The sequence below is a fragment of the Panthera uncia genome, chromosome D1 (assembly GCF_023721935.1).
Source record: "Panthera uncia isolate 11264 chromosome D1, Puncia_PCG_1.0, whole genome shotgun sequence".
NCBI classification, from domain to species: domain Eukaryota; kingdom Metazoa; phylum Chordata; class Mammalia; order Carnivora; family Felidae; genus Panthera; species Panthera uncia.
Genome location: NC_064808.1, coordinates 103,019,872 through 103,038,896, shown reverse-complemented (window position 1 = coordinate 103,038,896; position 19,025 = coordinate 103,019,872). Strand labels below are relative to the sequence as shown.

The following is a 19,025-nucleotide window of genomic DNA, read 5'->3' as shown; positions in this document are numbered from 1 at the left end:
TAGGGTTTTCCTTGTTCGAGATACTTTTGGTGGGAGCTCTGCGAAGGCCACGGTGCAGATTTTTCTTTTAACTGTATCCCTTCATTAGGATTCTGTTGTGATTTGTTACTTGCATTATGGTGTCAGTATATTACAGTAGTTAATAAATCACTGGGTGTAAAGATGTGCTTTCAGAATCCCTTCCTTTAATTCTAAATAATTGGGCTCGTGCATATCCATATTAATAGAAAAAAAATGAAATAGATACGGCTCAGAGCTCTCCTAAAGAGTGTTTCTTTTTATCAGTTGTGCCGTCCCAGGCCAGGAGAACTTGCTGTTCCTTTAAGACGAATGAACGCTCTATTAATAGAACAGCGTTATCTGTCTTCTCGAGGGATAAAACCCGGAGAAACTCCTGTAGAAGTGTGTAGGAGTTCCACACGGAAGAAATGTGAAGTGTGTGGTTATCAAGCTAAAGATTCCATGTTCTGTTCTCTAGTATTTACCATACTTAATAGAATTTATTTCATTATGTGGAAATACTTCACTCTCTAATAAGTTCACCAAGTATGCATTCAGATGTTTGACTTCTTAGAAGAACACTTAGCATTTTTCTCTTAACATTTATATAATAGCTCCTTTCTAGTGTAAATAGGATGTTGAAGAGCTTTAGAATAAAATGTTTTTTACAATTTTCTTTTTTAGATTACTTAAATAGGTGTTTTATGACAGTCTCAAATTCACCTACCCCTGCCTTACTAATCTCCCAGATGGAACACTGGAATTGCCTTAATAAGTAAATTTACAGCCCTTGCACTGAAGCACAGGAACAGATAATTTTATTTTGCTAACCTGTTCCTGGTAGAGAAATAACAATGATTCCCAATAGACTTTGAGGAAAACTAGTAAAACAGCAAAAGCATTTTAAACAGTAAAGCATTCCTGGGGGTGGCAGGGGAGGGAGTAGCAGTAAGGATGACTTTTTAGCGAAACGTAGATAATGGTGAACTAATTATCTGATATAATACAGGGAGATATTTTCTTCTGTAAAATGCAGGAAATTAAGATAACGGTCAGTGTACTTAACTGTATGCTGCTAATTTTATGAGAACGATTTCATTTCTGCGCTTTCTAGCAATGTGCACAGAATAAAAAAGAGCTCTTTTCCCCTGGAGTGAAGTAGATGGTAGTGTCCTTGACAGTAAGGGCGGTGTGTCATTAAGATTTGTATTCGTTACTATGTTCAGTAGTAACAAAGTAATAAAGATTGTTAGGACAAAACTGTTCATCTCCTAAACGGAGTAGAATTCACTCTGTAATTATTTCATTCTTTGTTGGCCATTGTACAATTGTGCTTTTACAGCACACCACGTAAATTTTTTTTGAAATGTCTTTATGTTGTCGTTAAGCTTGATCCAAATTAACGTCAATTTTTCAATTACAGTAAAGTTAATATTTTCCTTTCTCTCCGTATGGCTTTCTCTTTAATCTTTACAGATGTTTATGAACTCTTTTAGAGAACTTGTACAGAACCTATCCTGGTATATCTAAAACATACTTTTGGGTAATGTTCTAGGTGTCGCTCTGGAAACATTGGTCTTTCTGACAGTGGAAAGATCTCTTCCGTAATGGTCGAGAAGCATCATGACACAGTGGGCGAAGCATGGGTTTGGGAGTCGGGCAAAACTGGGTAAAAAAAAACCCAGTTCCACTGGTTATTTTCTTTGTCGCCTCAGAGGGATCGCATGGCATTCTAATTCCTAACTTCTTCATCTGAAAAACGGGGCATGATGCCATCTTGGGCAAAGGTGTTCCGCGGGATGAGAAGATGTAGGTAACTGCAAAGTAGGTATTCAGTATAGTTTGGTAATAAATAATCTTTCAACTTCTTCACTGAAACAGGAATGAAACTGTACATAAGAGATTCTAAATATTTTGCATTTTTTCTCTAGGAATACGGGGTGCTTTGCATTCAGGAATACAGAAAAAATAGCAAAGTGGAGTCAAGTACACATAACAGCTTCATGGGCTTGAAGGATCATCTGGGGCATGACCTAGGCCACCTTTATGTGGAGAGCACTGACCCGCATTTAAGTACATCTGTACCTTGGTCAATGGTGGAAAAGCCAACAATGGATAAAGTTAATTCCGGGAAGGAAGAGAAAGAGGTGTCTGAAGAGAATGTGAGCTCTGGTGACTCTGAAGAAAGCACAAATTCCGATAACGAGTCAGACCAGTCGAGAAGCATTTCAGCAGAGCCATGCTTATTAACCAAGACTCACAGACAACTGTGTAGGTCTCCCTGCTTAGAGCCTCACATACTCAAACGCAGTGACATTTTGCAAGACTTTAAACCTGAGGAGTCCCAGACTACCTCCAAGGAAGTGAAGAAACCCCCCGATGTGGTGCGAGAATACCAAACAAAACTAGAGTTTGCACTGAAGTTAGGCTATTCTGAAGAACAGGTTCAGCTTGTGCTCAATAAACTCGGTACCGATGCTTTAATCAATGACATCTTGGGAGAGCTCGTCAAGCTTGGAAACAAAAGTGAGGCCGAACAGACGGTTAGTACGGTCAACAGTCTCACGCGGGAAGCGCCTTCCCTGGAGTCTCAGCGGTCGGACTCTCCGATGCAAGAGCTCGTGGCGGATGACGGGGAGAACCTGAGACCCGTAGTCATCGATGGCAGCAATGTGGCCATGAGGTAAGTGCCAAAGTCTTCACTGGGTATTACTAAACCATCTTTGAGAGGTGTTCCTAGTGTCGTGACCAATTTCTCTTCTAATAGTCACTGAAGTCAAGGTTATTCTGCATCCCCACATTAGCTTATGTATTTTTTGAAAAATTTTTAATGTTTTTATTTTTGAGAGAGAGAGAGAGAGAGAGCAGGGGAGGGGCAGAGAGTGGGGGACACAGAATCCAAAGCAGGCTCCAGGCTCTGAGCTGTCAGCAAAGAGACTGACGTGGGGCTCGAACTTGTGAACCAGGAGATCACGACCTAGGCTAAGGTCGGCCGCTCAAGCGGCTGAGCCACCCAGGTGCCCGTAGCTTACATATTTGGAATCTCATCTCTTTCACTTTTCTTCCTCCCAGCTGCCAGGGGGCTCTGCCAGTTGTTCTCCCGTTCATCCTTAGATACAGACCCTCTTTCCCCAGATACATGTCTTTTTGTTCCTCATCCGGCTAAATTACTGTGCCATAGAAATCCATGTATATTCCTGGTTGAGTGTTGACCACTAGTTTTAAACGAAGAACTTGACTGTGATAATATTCAACAATTTTGGAATCAGATAAACAGTCTATTTCTAGGTGAAGTCAAATAATCCTAGGGGAAAACACCAATTCCTTCAGAAAACTGTTTATATTGATTTGGGAACAAATCAAAGTTAGAGTTTCAAATTTTTTTGTTTCACTTAAGGAATGTAAATTCAAAAATAATTCCTTACAAGCTGGGGATAAAAAAGCCAAAGCGAAACTTCTAATGAAATTCTTTCTATGAATTTTAAGAACTCAAAATTTTAAGTGCATCTAAATTCAATTAGTATAAAGTAAATAACCCCCAATGTTCAGAACACTATGAGGCTTATAAAGATGTGTAAAGGCATTGATTCTTTCAGAGAGCTTAGCATTTCACACATGGTTTCTTAAAAAGTGATCTGAGGATACCACAGAATCGTCGCAGAACTTATTAGAAATGCACATACTAGACCAGTGCTGTTCATTGGAAATGCACTGTGAGGCATGTGCATCATTTAAAATTTTCTAGTACCTACACTAAACAGTTAAACAGGTAAAATTAACATGGATGATATATTTTATCTAGGCTTATAGACCCCAAATATCCTTTCAACATGTCATTGATAACGTTATTATTAGGTATTTCGCCTTACTCTTTTGATACTAAGTCGTAAAGTTGGCTATCTTACACTCACAGCACGTCGCCGTTCAGACGAGCCTTACTTCAAGTCCTCAAGGGCCACCTGGAGCTGGTGGCCACCATACTGGGCTGTGTAACTCTAGAGACCTGCCAGCTCTCCACGAGGACTGCCCAAGTCCAGACCCAGGTGCAACTCACACATCTCCTTGTGTAACGAGTATGCCAGCTACCAAGAATGTGTACTGACATTTGAGAAGCACTGTTTTTAGCGGGTGAGGGTGAGGACTTACACACAGGGTATGAGAAGGACCAATTTGTAAGCCTCAAGATAACCTTCTCAGGTAGGACCAGCATTATCTTTCTTTCAGTTATAAGCCAATGAGACTTGCAGGATTTGCATTGCTCCTCCCAGGTAAAGCATAATTCAAACCCATGTATACCTGACTTCGAAGTCTGTACACTTTTTTTCGGATAATGAGAGATGAAAACAAGTTGAAAAGGTTCAAGTCAGACCTTCTAAGGCCTTGAGTGCCAAGCGAGAGAATTTAAACTTGACCCTAATCCAAAGATAATTGAAGATTTTTGAGAAGAGGACTATAAGAGTACAGTTGTGCCTTAGACTGATAATCTAGCAGTGATGTTTAAAGTGGATCATAGGGACACCTGGCTCAGTTGGTTAAGCATCCAACTGCAGTCGCTTCTCGGCCTTTTGGCTAAGGTCAAGTGTAGTGTCCAACTTCAGCTCAGGTCATGATCTCACGGTTCGTGGGCTCTAGGTCTGTTTCGGGCTCTGCGCTGACAACACGGAGCCTGCTTGGGAGTCTCTCCCTCTCCCTCTCCTTCTGTCCTTCCCTGATTCCCACTTTCTCTCAAAATAAATAAACTGGAAAAAAAAGAAAGTGGATTATAGGAGGTAGATCAATTTGGGTGCAAAAAACCCTTTCTAATGGGATAAAGAGGGCCTAAAGTGGCATAGAAGTATGAAGTGTACGTACGGCCTTGAGAAGTCTTTCAGTAAAATAACCTACTGTTTAATCTTTCCCGAATGAGTTTTTTTTTTTTCCTTGTAAAAATCCAGAACTAGCGAACAATTACTTTAGCAGAGTGATCATTTGTAAGGTCTAAACATCATGGAATCTCCAGGGGAGAGCCTAACGAAGGAAGGTTCTGGAGGGTCACCTGTAACTATAGCCAGATATGACAATCACCAGGGCAAGTCTTGGGCTCTACGCTTGGAGAATCTGAATGAACGGGGCTGTGGTAGAGCCCACATGATCATATATTTTTGAAGGGTGAAGGTATTTCGGATGTATAGCCATTGTCAAAAATCACTTAGCATGAAATGTGCATATTTACAGATCAGGAAGCAGAAGAAAGTGGTAGTTCAGGGAAAGAGTAGTGTGAAAAGCACAAATGTTAGAAAAAAGTAAAATGCTAGAAAAACCAAGGATGTACAAATGCCGTCAAACTCGAAGAAGAGCAGGCTTTAAGGAGAGAGATTAGAGGACACGACAGCCAGGAAGTCACTGTCTTCAGGAATGCCATGTGGCATTAAAGATGGAAGCCCGGTTACAGGGATGCCAAGAAAAGAAGCAATGGGGGTGTCTGGCTGGCTCAGTCAGTAGAGCACGTGACTCTTGGTCTCAGGGTTGTGACTTCAAGCCCAACAGTGGGCATAGAGCCTACTTGAAAAAAGAAAAAGGAAAGAAAGAAAGCAATGAAGAACTACAGCTAGATCAGTATTGTAGAAAGTTGACAGAGGAAGGGGAAAAACAGGATGAAGGAATGTTGGGGCAGGATTTTGTTTCGTTTTCAGTTTAAGAATGAACCTAGATAAGGAGGGGGTGGGAAAGAGAGTCTCCACAGGAGACAAAAACAGTAAGACTAGGAAGGTTTGGCCTTCAGACCGAACCAACCGCAATTCTGACGGAGGAAACAAGAAAGGCACAAGTGGAGTATTTGGCGTTAGAGGGGAACGCACTTTTAGAGAGGCGCAAAGGGCATGAGATTTATAAAACCTGGAGCCCGCAGAAATGAATTTCTGAGATGGGTGTCCTTTAGATAAATGATGTCACAGTTGGGTCAGCCTCACATCAACTCATATGACCCAAACCGGCTCCCAATGGAAATGAAAGGTACTTGGATAATGGAAAATTTACGTAAGACTCTAAACTTTACTTCTCCCACATGGTGAAAATTATCCACAGGAAAACTGATTCAAAAATAGACGGCATAATGAAGGCATTTGAACAATCTATTCTTACATAATTATGAAAACAAACGTCTACCCCCACACCCTTTTGGCACCCCCCTGTATCGCTTGCTGTAAAGACGGGACAGTGCAGATTCTGTTCTCCTCTCCGTCATATATTTTAATCTGACACTTAAACGAAAGTGCTTCAGGCATTTCAGGACAGAACAGGTTGACAGGAAATTTTTATTATAGCAGAATTATACTGTCAGTCACAATAAAATGTTGTACCACGTCCATAACTTTGAAAGTGCCAGAACTCATGAAAATTCATAGTAAACTTTCATATTCTGCCATTTATAAGATCTACATAAAGTAAAAAAAGTCATTTAAAAATACATATCTACTTCAGATTCATAATCTTATTTTAACAGAAATGTAGATAGATTTCACCCATGTCATGTCTCATAAAATATAACATGGTTTTACTTTTCAGATTAATTTCCCACTCCTGATAAGTTAAGCAAACCTATTACATAATAAATTCATACGCAAAATAAGTAAATACAAGCATGAGTTAAGAATAGAGTACTATTTTATTTTCTTTCTGATCTCTCAGGCAGAATGATTCCATATATAAGATGAGTATATTTTAGTTTCATTTAACTGCTAGCTATAGAAGTGATAGAAAATGATTAGATAGAAGTTAAAGGTAGAAAAGCCAGGGCATTTTTATTGAAATTGCCAAAGGAGACTTTTAAAAAAATTAGTTCTCGGGGCGCCTGGGTGGCTCAGTCGGTTGAGCGTCCGACTTCAGCTCAGGTCATGATCTCACGGTTGGGGGGGTTCGAGCCCCGCGTCGGGCTCTGTGCTGACAGCTCAGAGCCTGGAGCCTGCTTCAGAATCTGTGTCTCCCTCTTTCTCTGCCCCTCCCCCGCTCGCATTCTGTCTCTCTCTCGCTCTGTCTCTCAAAAATAAATAAAAATTTAAAAATTTGTTTAAATTAGTTCTTTACATACCACTTTTGTGATTCTGAATTGTTAAAACTTTCCAGCCCCACTTTCAGAACTGAGAAAGGGGGAAGTCTTACGGGCTTGTTATTAGACTTAAAGGTAATTAATACCAAGTGCCTGGGATGTAATAGGTGTTCAGTAATTACGCTTATACTGCATTAGCTCTAGATTCTAGATTTCAATCCAGAATATAGTAACTCATGTAATGAATACTTTGTTATCCTAAGGTTTTATTTAAGTGTTTAATAAGCATAGCAATTTAGCAGTCCATTTTGTTCCTATGATTTATAGGAATATTTTAATCTTTGCCTTAATTTTATATCGGTGGTTTTCTGTGATGATTTCTACAGTTTCATAAAGGAGCCTTGGATCTTAGATCTGGGTGCCTTCAAAGTTGCACAGAGACAAGCCGCATAACCAAGATAGACCCCAGAGGTCCCAGGGTTGCAGGGGTCCTACTGTGTTGCCTTGGAGGGAGCATGCTTCTACTTCCCGTTGACCAACATGCTTTATTTTCCTTTATGTTTATTTATTTTGAGAGAGAGAGCGAGAGCACACGTGTGCATGAGCAGGGGAGGGGCAGAGAGAGTGGGAGAGAGTCCCAAGCAGGCTCCATGCTATCAGTGTGAAACCCAGCTCGGGGCTCAAATTCATGAACCGTGAGATCATGACCTGAGCCGAAATCAAGACACTGAACCAACTGAGCCACCCAGGCGCCCCTGATTAATATGCTTTTTAGAATGCGCCACATGGATAGAAGTTCTGGGTAAGTCTGTTGAATAAACAATTCACCAAAAATTGACAGTTACCCAGAACTTACTGTAGCATAATTTGTGATACTATTTCACTGCTAAGTATGGAGGACGTCAGTGTGTTAAAATAGAAAGGTGAACTAAGTTTAGAGAAAGCCCTAAACTTTTGCATATGAAATAGTAAGAATTCAAAACCTGTTGGATTTCTGAAATATGAAACAGAGTGAAAGTTATATTGAGTGGAGCTGGAGTAACAAATCCTGACAAAAAGTGCGGTTGGTTTTAATTCCTTAAAAAAAGAAAATCCCTCTTTAGTAATTTAGCAAACTGGTCATTCAGTCAATAGGCCTCTTTCCTTAATGGGACAGATACTTGATAATGTAGATATTCCATGAAATGCATGCCTCAGAAATAAAGCATGATTAATATTTATCATATTTCTGAAATTAAATTCTTAGGATACTGTGATTTTCATTTCCTCCAAGTAGCTTTACAACTTTTCAAACCCTGTGATTCCGTTAAACTGGAATCAGCGGAGTTGAATTCGTCTCAGTCCACATGTATCCAGTAGTTTAAATTTTTTTTTTTTTACATTTATTTATTTTTGAGAAACAGAGTGAGACAAAGCGTGAGCGGGGGAGGGGCAGAGAGACAAGGAGACACAGAATCTGAAGCAAGCTCCACTCTTTGAGCAAGCGGTCAGCACAGAGCCCGACGCAAGGCTTGAACCCACGAACTGTGAGATCATGACCTGAGCCGAAGTCGGATGCTCACCCGACTGAGCCATGCAGGCGCCCCTGTGTCCAGTAGTTTAAATTCATATTTTTCCTTAAAGAAATCCAGTGCTCTTTTCTTTTACATGTGGCTTAAGTTACCAGGTGACTTGTCCTGTCATTAACGAAGTACAGTTCTGAGAACTGTCATGGATGGGAGTATGATTAACTTGGGGTCAATGTACTTTTTTTTTTTTTTTTTTTCAACGTTTTTTATTTATTTTTGGGACAGAGAGAGACAGAGCATGAACGGGGGAGGGGCAGAGAGAGAGGGAGACACAGAATCGGAAACAGGCTCCAGGCTCCGAGCCATCAGCCCAGAGCCTGACGCGGGGCTCGAACTCACGGACCGCGAGATCGTGACCTGGCTGAAGCCGGACGCTTAACCGACTGCGCCACCCAGGCGCCCCTGGGGTCAATGTACTTTGATGCCTGAGATTCCTTGATTTCCTTTTCCTTTTTAAAAAATTTTTTTTTTATTTCCTTTTTCTTGAAGTATAATTCACAGACCATGTTATATTAGTTTCAGGTGTACAACATACCGACTTGACAATTCTATATGTTGCTCAGCGTTCACCAGGATAAGTGTAGTCACTGTGCACCGTTATTACGATAATATTGACTGTATTCCCTATGGTGTATTTTTCATTTCCAGGACTTATTTATTTTATGTCTGTAAGTTTGTACCTCTGAATCCCCCTTATCTGTTTCACCCATCCACCACCAGCTTCCCCAGTGGCAACCACCAGTTTGTTCTCTGTATTTAAGTGTGTTTTTTTTCTTTTGTTTAGTCGTTTGTTTTGTTCTTAGATTCCACATATAAGGGAAACCATAGGATATTTGTCTTTCTCAGCCTAACTTATGTCACTTAGCCTAATACTCTCTAAGTCCATCCCTGTTGTCACAAATGGCAAGATCTCACTCTTTATGACTAAGTGATATGCTTGTGCGTGTGTGTGTGTGTGTGTGTGTGTAGGTGTGTAACTATATCTTCTTTATCCATTTAACTCTAGATGAACACTGAGATGGCTTCCTTATCTTGGCTATTGTACATAACGCTGCCATAAACATAGGGGTGCATGTTTCTTTTTGAATTAGTGTTTTCCCTTTCTTTGGGTAAATACCCAGTAGTGCAGTTACTGCATCGTGTAGTGTTTCTATTTTTAATTTATTGAGGAACCTCTCTACTCTTTTCCTCGATGGGTGCATCAGTTTGCAATCCCACCAACAGTGCACAAGGGTTCCCTTTTCTCGACATCCTTGCTAGTTTGTTTTTTTGGTGTTGAATTGTATGAATTCTTGAGATATTTTGGATATTAGCCCTTACCAGACATACCATTTACAAATACCTTCTCCCATTCAGTAGGTTGCCTTTCATTTTGTTCGTTTCTTTTGTGCAAAAACTTACTTGGATGTACTTGCAATAGCTTATTTTTGCTTTTGTTTCCCTTGCCTAAGAAGACATATCTAGAAAAATGTTCCTACAGCTGACGTCAAAAAACTTACTGCCTTTGTTTTCTTCTAGGAGTTTTATGGTTTCAGGTCTTAAATTTAGGTCCTTAATCCATTTTGAGTTTATTTTTTGTGTAAATAAATATTTACTTTGGAAATATTTTATTTAGAAGTACAAATTTTGGAGTAAGAAAGTGGTCCAATTTCCTTCTTTTGCATGTAGCCATCCAGTTTTCCCAGCACCATTTATTGAATGGACTGTCTTTTCCCCATTGTATATTCTCTCCTTCATTATAAATTAACTGACCATGTAGATGTAGGTTTGTTTCTGGGATCTCTAGCCTATTAAATTGATCTGTTTGTGGGCCAGTATTATACTGTTTTGATTCATAGAGCCTTGCAGTATATCTTGAAATCTGGGGTTGTGATATTTCCAGCTGTTCTTCTTTCTCAAGATTGCTTTGGCTACTCAGATTCTTTGGTGGTTCTTTACAAATTTTAGTATTATTCTACTTTTGTGAAAAATGCTACTGGTGTTTGATAGGCCTTGCATTGAATCTATGGATTGCTTTGGATAGAATGGACATATTAACAATATTCTTCAAATCCATGAACTTGGTGTATCTTTCCATTTGAATCATCCTTATTTTTTTTTTTTTTTAATCAACCTCTTCTAGTTTTGTGAGCATAGGTCTTTCACCTTCTTGGTTAAATTTGTTCCAAGGCATTTTACTCTTTTTGGTGCTGTTGTACATGGAATTGTTTTCTTAAATTCTCTTTCTTCCCCTTTGTTTTTAGTGCATAGAAATGCAACATATTTCTGTGTATTAATTTTGTATCCTGCAACATTACTAAAATTAGCAGTTCTAGTAGTTTTTGGTGCAGTCTTTAGGATTTCCTATGTAGCGTACTAAGTCATCTGCAAAAAGTGATAGTGTTATTTCTTCCTTACCAGTTTGAATGCCTTTTATTTCTTGTATTTGTCTGATTACTGTGTCTAGAACTTCCAGTACTATGTTAAATAAAAGCTGATGAGAGTGGACATCACTCTCTTCTTCCTGATTTTAAAGGAAAAGATTTCAGTTTTTCACCATTGAATATGATGTTAGCTTTGGGTTTGTCATATGCAGCCTTTACTATGTTGAGGTATGTTCCCTCTGTACCCACTTTGTTGAGAATTTTTATCATGAATGGATATTGTATTTTATCAAATTGCTTTTTCTGCATTTATTGAGAATATCATGTGATTTTTATTCTTCCTCTTGTTAATATGATATATCATGCTGATTGATTGCAAATATTGGACAACATTGGCATCCCTGGAATAAACCCCACTTGATTATGATGAATTATTTTTTTTAATGTATTTGTTAGTTCAGTTTGTTTATATTTTGTTGACAATTTTTGCATCTGTGTTCGCGAGAGGTATTGGCTTATAGTTTTCTTATTTTGTAGAGTCTTTGTCTGGTTTTGGTATTGGGGTAATGCTGGCTTCATAGAACAAATTTGGAAGTTTACCTTCCTCTTCTATTTTTTTGGAATAGTTGAAAAGAGTAAGTATTGACTCTTCTTTAATGTTTAGTAAAATTCACCTGTGAAACTATCTGGTCCTAGACATTTGTTTGTTGGGAGTTTTTTGATTACTGATTCAATTTCATTAATAGTAATCAGTCTGTTCATTGTTTCTTTTCCTTCCTGATTCAGTCTTGGAAGATTGTATGTTTCCAGGAATTTATCCATTTTTCTTGGTTATCCAGTTTGTCGGTGTATAATATTTTATGATATTTTTTATAAACCTTTCTATTTCTGTGATGTTCGTTGTTACTTCTTTACATTTCTTATTTTATTTATTTATGTCCTCTTTTTTTCTTGATCAGTGTCCCTAAAGATTTATCAGTTTTGCTTATCTTGTCAAAGAACTATCTCTTAGTTCCATTGATTTTTCTCTTGTTTTTTTTGGTCTCTGTTTCATTTATATCTGCTATAATCTTTCTTCTTCCTTTTCTTCTTCTAGCTGTGGGTTTTATTCTTCTTTTTCTAGTTTTTTAGGTGTAAAGTTAGGTTATTTGATATTTTTCTTGTTTCTTGATAGAGGCCTGTGCCATTACAAACTTGCCTCTTACAACTGCTGTTGCTGTGTCCCAAAGATTTTGGACCATTTGTCTTCATTTTTATTTGTTTCCATATATTTTTTAATTTCCTCTTTGATATTTCAGTTGACCCATTCATTGTTTAGTAGCACGTTTTTTAGTCTCCATGCATTCTTGTTCTTTCCAGATTTTTTCTATAATGGATTTCTAGTTTTATGCAGTTGTGGTCAAAAAAGATGCTTGATATGATTTCAGTCTCAGATTTATTGAAACTTGCTTTGTGGCCTATCATGGTATCTGTTCTGGAGAGTGTTACATGTACACTTTTAAAAATTGTGTATTCTGCTCTTTTGGGAGAAAATGTTTTCTGTCTGTTAGGTCCATCTGGTCTGATGTGTCATTCAAAGTCACTACTTCCTTGTTGATTTTCTGTCTGGGTAATTTGTCCACTCATGTAAGTGGAGTGTTAAAGTCCGTTACTAGTGTATTACTGTCATTTTCTCCCTTTATGTCTGTTAATATTTGCTTTATGTATTTAGGTTCTCCTATGTTGAGAACATAGATATTTATAATTGTTATATCCTCTTATTGGGTTGATCCCTTTATCATAATGTAGTGTCCTTTGTCTCTTGCTACAGTCTTTGTTTTAAAGTCTTATTGTGTCTGATGGAAGTATTGCTACCCCTGCTTTTTTGGGGGCTCCCATTTGCATGGTATGTTTTTCTACCCCTTCACTTTCAGTTTGTATGTGTCTCTAGGTCTAAAGTGAGTCTGTTACAGGCGGCATAGAGAATGGTCTTGTTTATCATTCAGTCACCCTATGTCTTTTGATTGGAGCATTTGGTCCATTTATATTTAAAGTAATTATTGACAGCTGTGTACTCATTGCCATTTTCGTTGTTGTTTTCTGGGTGTTTTGTTTTTTTGTTTTTTGATTGTTTGTTTGTTTGTTTTAGTTCTTCTCTGTTCTTTTTCTCTCTTCCCTTGTGGTTTGATAGCTTTCTTTAGTGTGCTTAGATTCCTTTCTCTTTATTATTTGCATGTCTCTTATACATTTTTGATTTGTGGTTATCATTGGGTTGATATATAACATCTTATGTGTATAACAGGCTATATAAGTTGATGGTTACTTCAGTTGGAACATATTCTAAAAGCACTAAATTTGTATTCCCCTCACCATGTTTTATATATAGATTTCATATTTTCCAACTTTTTTTGTATATCCCTTGACTGATTTATGTGGATATAAGTGATTTTACTGTACTTTATATTTGCTTTTACCTGTGAAGTTTCCTTCCGTAATTTTCTTCTAGTTATGGCCTTTTCTTTTCACTTTTAAAGGATTCCCTCTAATATTTCCTGTAAGGCTGGTTCAGTGGTAATGGTCTTTAATTTTTGTTTATCTGGGAAACTATTTCTCTTCTTACTCTGGATGATCTTGCTGGGTAGAGTATTCATGGTTGTGGCGGTTTTTTTCTTTCTTTCAGCACTTTGAAACATATCATGCCACTCCTGCCGAATTTTATCCAAAACTTTATCTCACCTGTAAAGTTTCTGCCCCCAAATCAGCAGACAGCCATAAGGGATTTCCCTTGCGTGTAGCTATTTTCTTTCTTCTTGCTGCTTTTTAAATTCCTCTTTAACACTACTTTTTGCCATTTTAATTATTATGGGTCTTGGTAAGGACCTTCTTGGGGGCCGTCTCTGCTTCCTGACCTGGATGTCTGTTTCCTTCCCCAGATTAGGGAAGTTTTCAGCTGTTATTTCTTCTTATAAGCTTTCTGCCTTCTGCTGTCTCTCTTCTCCTTCTGGGACTCCTCTAATGTGAATGATACTACTCTTGATGATGTTGTTGAATTCCCTTAACCTACTCTCATTTTTTTATTATTTATTATTATTATTATTTTTTTTTTTTTTTTTTTTTTTTTTTTTTTTTTTGCTATTCAGCTTGGTTGCTGTCCATTACCCTGTCTTTCAGATCACTGATCTGTTCTTCAGTGTCCTCACATCTGCTATTTATTTTCTGTAGTGTGTGTTTTTCTTAGTTCTGTTATTGAATTCTTCAGTTCTGACAGGTTCCTGTTTTATATTTTCTATCTCTATTTCTATCCCTGTCTCTATTTCTGTAAGTTCTCACAGATCATCCACTCTTTTCTCAAGTTAGTGAGTACCATTACTTTGAATTCTTTCTTAGGCATATTGCTTATCTCCATTTCATTTCGCTCTTTTACTGTCTTGTTACTTGTCTTGTTCTTTAGCAGATATTTCTCTGTCTCCTCATTCTGTCGGACTCCGTATTTGTTTTCCTGTGTTAGGTAGGTTCTCTGGGTCTTCTCGTCTTGCAGTGGTCTCGTGTAGAAGAGGTTCTGTGTCCTGTGTTCCCCGTGTGGAGTGCATGTTCCTTGCTGTCGTGGCTCATCTGGATTGCTTTCGACCCAGCAAGCGGCATTGACCCGCTTTGTCTAGTTTGGGCATACTGGGCAGGGTTTGGTCCCCATACTGTTGAGAGGCCTGAGGCCACTGCCGTGGTTGCTTGGTGGGCAAGCCAGCAGTCAGACTCGGTATTTGCAATTAGCTTCTCTGCCACAGCCACAGGGCGTGCTCCCCGTGTGACAGAGGGGCTCTTGTTGGTGAGCGGAGCTGGCTGTCAGACAAGGTGCGTGCCGTTGTCCTCTCTGCCACATCTACAGGTGCACTGAAGAGCAGGGCTTACCCCCCTATGCCACCAGCTAAGAGGCTGGCCTGCTGGAGCTGTGGGCGCACCAGCGTGTGGGGTTACCTCCCTCCCGGGGACAGGAGTCACTTTGCAGTGGTGCCAGGCCCTCTGGGATTGCCTGCAGGGTGTGGTGGGACACAAGCAGCTTTGGAGGCCTGCCCGCCAGGGTGGGTGGATGAGACGGTGCAGGTCCGCAGGGGATGCCGGGGCAGGGTTTGTGGTGGTAGCGAGGTGGGTGTAGAGTGGCTAGGGCTGGCTCCTGCAAGCCTCTGGCCGTCTGGACTGGACATCAGAAATGGCACCTGTCAGCACGTTGGCCCCAGGGGAAATCCACAGTTCTCTCCCCCTCCATCACACATTCTCAGATTAGCCAATAAAACTCTTACGTGTATACCATAGGCGCTTTTCAAACTGCTGCTACCATGCTGTGCCTTGTGGGGGTGATTTTGTTCCACTGGCTCTTGATGGGCGGGGACTCGCTTTCCTCTTGCCCTCTGGCTCTACTGGCATTAAGCCCACTGATGTTTGTGGTTCCCCGAGTTGAGCCCTGCTGATTTTCAAAGCTCCTGAAGTTAAGCCCCACTGGTTTTCAAAGCCAGATGTGGGTGGCCTCGTCTTCCCAGGACAGGTCCCCTGGGGCCATGGGCACCTGGTGTGGGGCCACGTCGTCGTCTTCTCCCCGCTTACGATTCCCTCCCACTTGTGGGTGTTCCCACCAGAGGTTAGGTTCCCAGCCGGGGCTCCACCCCTCCCACCCTTTTCAGTGTAGCCCCCTTCCTATGACTACATGTAAAAGGTCTGTTCTGCCAGTCTGAGGGTCATTTTCAGAATTAGTTATATGGGTGTAGCCGTTGGTGTATCCATGGGACAAGGTGAGCTCGGGGTCCTCCGAACCGTCTTCCCGACCCTAAGAGGGAGAGAGAGAGAGAAAGGAGAGGGAGAGGGAGAGCGAACGAGAGAGGGGAGAGAGGGGAGAGAGATTCCCCCCCCCTCCACTCTCGCTCTCCCCACCCCCCCAGTCCTTGAGTTCTTCAGCAGGCTTCCGTGACCTGGTCACCTGATGACTTCGTTAAAATTAACTGTATCTCCACATTTTGCTGTAGTTTCTATCCGTGATGTGAGTAGTGAACAACAAGAAAAAAACCAGACCGTCATCAGTCCCCCACATGATGATGTAGTACAGATTCTCCTGTTGAATGGAATGAAAACGAGGCACACCAGCCTTTTCTTTCTGATATGAACGAATTATTGAAAATCCTCCCTGTCCCTTCCCCCGCATCATGGCAAGTCCTCTATCTTGGTCAGGGAACCAGGATTCCTGGGTTTAGATCAAATCTCCTGACTGGTAGGTAACCTTTATTGGTGTATTTTTGTGCAGAGTATTAAGATAAATATTTTCTTTGCTGCTAATTTCAGGTAGACCACTTTTGGCCAGTAGGGTCCATGCTTGTATTGCCTCACTGATAATGATAAGGAGCCACCAAAAAAAATTACATAAGGGAAGAGTGGTATATGAAATTTGCCTTGAAAAAGTTCACTCTGTGGAGAAGTTTAGAGAAGGATTTCAGCACTGAGACTGCAGAGAAGGGGACAGAATTATATTTGAAAATATATGCAAAGGTTAAATTATGGACAACTGGAAAAAAGGATGAACTAAGAATATTCATTGCTCTCGTACACTAATCAAAGGGCAGAGAATGGAGACATTAACCATATCTGCCTCCACCCCCAAATAAGGCTTGTGATCGGAACCAGTTGGTGTTAGTTAACAGGGATGTAGACAAGCTCTTCAGGTGAAACACTGAAGTCGTTTCCTTAAAGAGTGAACGGAAATCAGATACAGATTTTAGAGTCAGAGTGTGAGCAGAGAATATGTGTAAGTTGTGATAACTTTTCTTTACATCAAGACTAATGGTATTGATGGTAGGTATTTATAACCTACAAGCAGAGTTTAGTATTCTTGATAAATGTGATTTAGCTTCTGATCTTTTCAAACCACAAAGGCTTTCACGTACCTAATCTGGTTTGTGAGGTTTTGTGAACTTGAGAACTGGTTTCAGTTGTCAGTTTGAATACTGAAGGTCATTTTACCCAGGCTCTAAAATTTGCCTCCACTCATCTGGTGGATTCCTTGTCCTTGGGCCTGTTTGCCATTGAAGTCCATCCCCCGATTAATAAAGTAAAATCCTCCTGGACACCTAGTGCAGGTGTTCAGTTTGCACTAACAGAGAGACTGCGAAATGCCAGAGTTCATTTGTATTTGGTTTTGGTTCTCAACACAAATCAAAATTCTGTGCAACGGACCTGTGTGGCTTTGAGCACTTGTAAGGTACCTCGTCCAAATTGAGATATTCTGTAAACGTACAATACATAGCACATTTTGGAAAAGTATGCGAAATTTATTAACTTCTGTGTTGGTTATGTTAAAATGATCATTTTTGATAAGTCGAGTTAAATATTGCTAAAATTGTCTCAGCCGCCTTCTCCTTTTAAAATGTGCTGTATCATGCCTTTTAAAATGATGTATATGGCTCACGTGGTATCTCTACTAGATAGCCTCTCAGCGGAATGCTTTTTACGCCCCAGCTCAATCGGGGTTTACCTTTAATTAAAGGACAGCTTAATTTCCCCCTAAGTGAGTATCCTGGGTATTACTTACAGGCTAGCTGGCCGTGTCCCATTTCTCTTACTGTTGTAAAGAACATCCTTAGCAACTACAAAAAGAATTGAAGAATCATGACTAGTTTTCTGTTTTTAATTCTATCAGTGTGGAATACAACAGAGACAAGAACTAGTTATATTCCACTGCATCTCTTTATAATCTTAAATCTGCAGATGTGGTGGTCATCGGTCATGAGTTTTAATAGGCCAGTGGTCCATAAACTTTCGTGTTATCTCAGATGCGTTTAAACCATAACCTAGCAATCAGCAACCTTAGTAATCCTATTACCTGTGAATGAAGTTAATTAAAGATCACCTAAGTAGTGTTCCCAATAAGACATGGGAAATGTTACCCAATTATATGAAAAAGGAAAAAGTGATTAGGGTCTATGTTCCCTACTTTTGCTGAAATTGAAGACCTCTTTACATGTACTTAATAGATACGTTCTCTTCAGCACTTGGATCGAGATTAACTAGGTGTGCTTCCTGTTGCTAATTTTGGCTTCAAATAATGGACCTCATAAAGTCAACACAGTCTTTCTCCTTCCCTTTTTCCTTACACTTCTCCATTCTCAAAACTCTCTTGCCCCCCCTGCCGTTAAATCTGTAACCAAGTGGAGGGTAATGATAAACTGTTTTACATTTCATATATTTCATCATAATTTGGGCATTGAATATTTTCCTTATTCCATCAGTGATTTTTCAGACTTGTATTTTCTTAAAAGCAGTATAACCCTGCAAATCTTGCTGGAAGCCCATTTTCTTTTTCTTTTTTTTTTTTTAATTTTTTTTTTTTAATGTTTATTTATTTTTGAGACAGAGAGAGATAGAGCATGAACAGGGGAGGGTCAGAGAGAGAGGGAGACACAGAATCTGAAACAGGCTCCAGGCTCTGAGCAGTCAGCACAGAGCCCAATGCGGGGCTCAAACTCATGGACCGCGAGATCATGACCTGAGCCGAAGTCGGACGCTCAACTGACTGAGCCACCCAGGCGCCCCAGGAAGCCCATTTTCAAAACCGACAAAATCAGAGTTCTGTTTGAATTGAGTGGTATAGGCAGAGCTTTGTTTCCCACTTAAAAATCCTCTTCCCTGCTGCCTCGAAGGGTCTCTGAGCCACAGCGTGGAAGTTGGGCATTCAGTCTGGTGAACACCGATTAAGTACTCTCTAACAAGGGAGAGATGGTTAGAGATTACTAACAATCTCTAGCAATGTAGTTTCTGGTGGTACGTGCAGTATCCTCAAGACCAGGTTTAGCTTCCAAGTGATCTTGGCCTATCGGAAAAAAGATCAGAGATCATAAACTCGAGCAGCTATACGAGTGACAAAATTGGCTTCGGTCAGTCAGTCGTATGAACCTTCAGGATAAAAGAAAATTTTGGATTCCTGTGAGGCAGCACCTGGAATTAATTAGACATTCTCATACAACATAAAATTTAGACTCCAGAGTGATAGAAAGCAAAACTTTCTCTTCTTTCCATATTCAAGGTTCTATCCAGCTCCACTCTTTTCTGCCTGCT

The 19,025-nt window shown here is 40.0% G+C and overlaps 1 protein-coding gene across 3 annotated transcripts in view; it reads left to right on the top strand.

Moving 5' to 3' along the window:
- ZC3H12C (zinc finger CCCH-type containing 12C) overlaps positions 1–19,025 on the top strand; it is an 86,939-nt gene that overhangs the window by 35,366 nt on the left and 32,548 nt on the right. For all 3 annotated transcript variants that reach the window (XM_049613871.1, XM_049613881.1, XM_049613867.1), the window contains exon 2: positions 1,932–2,683. In XM_049613871.1, coding sequence (XP_049469828.1) covers positions 2,004–2,683 — 680 coding nt within the window. In that variant the 5' untranslated portion in view covers positions 1,932–2,003. The remainder of the gene's footprint in view (positions 1–1,931; positions 2,684–19,025) is intronic.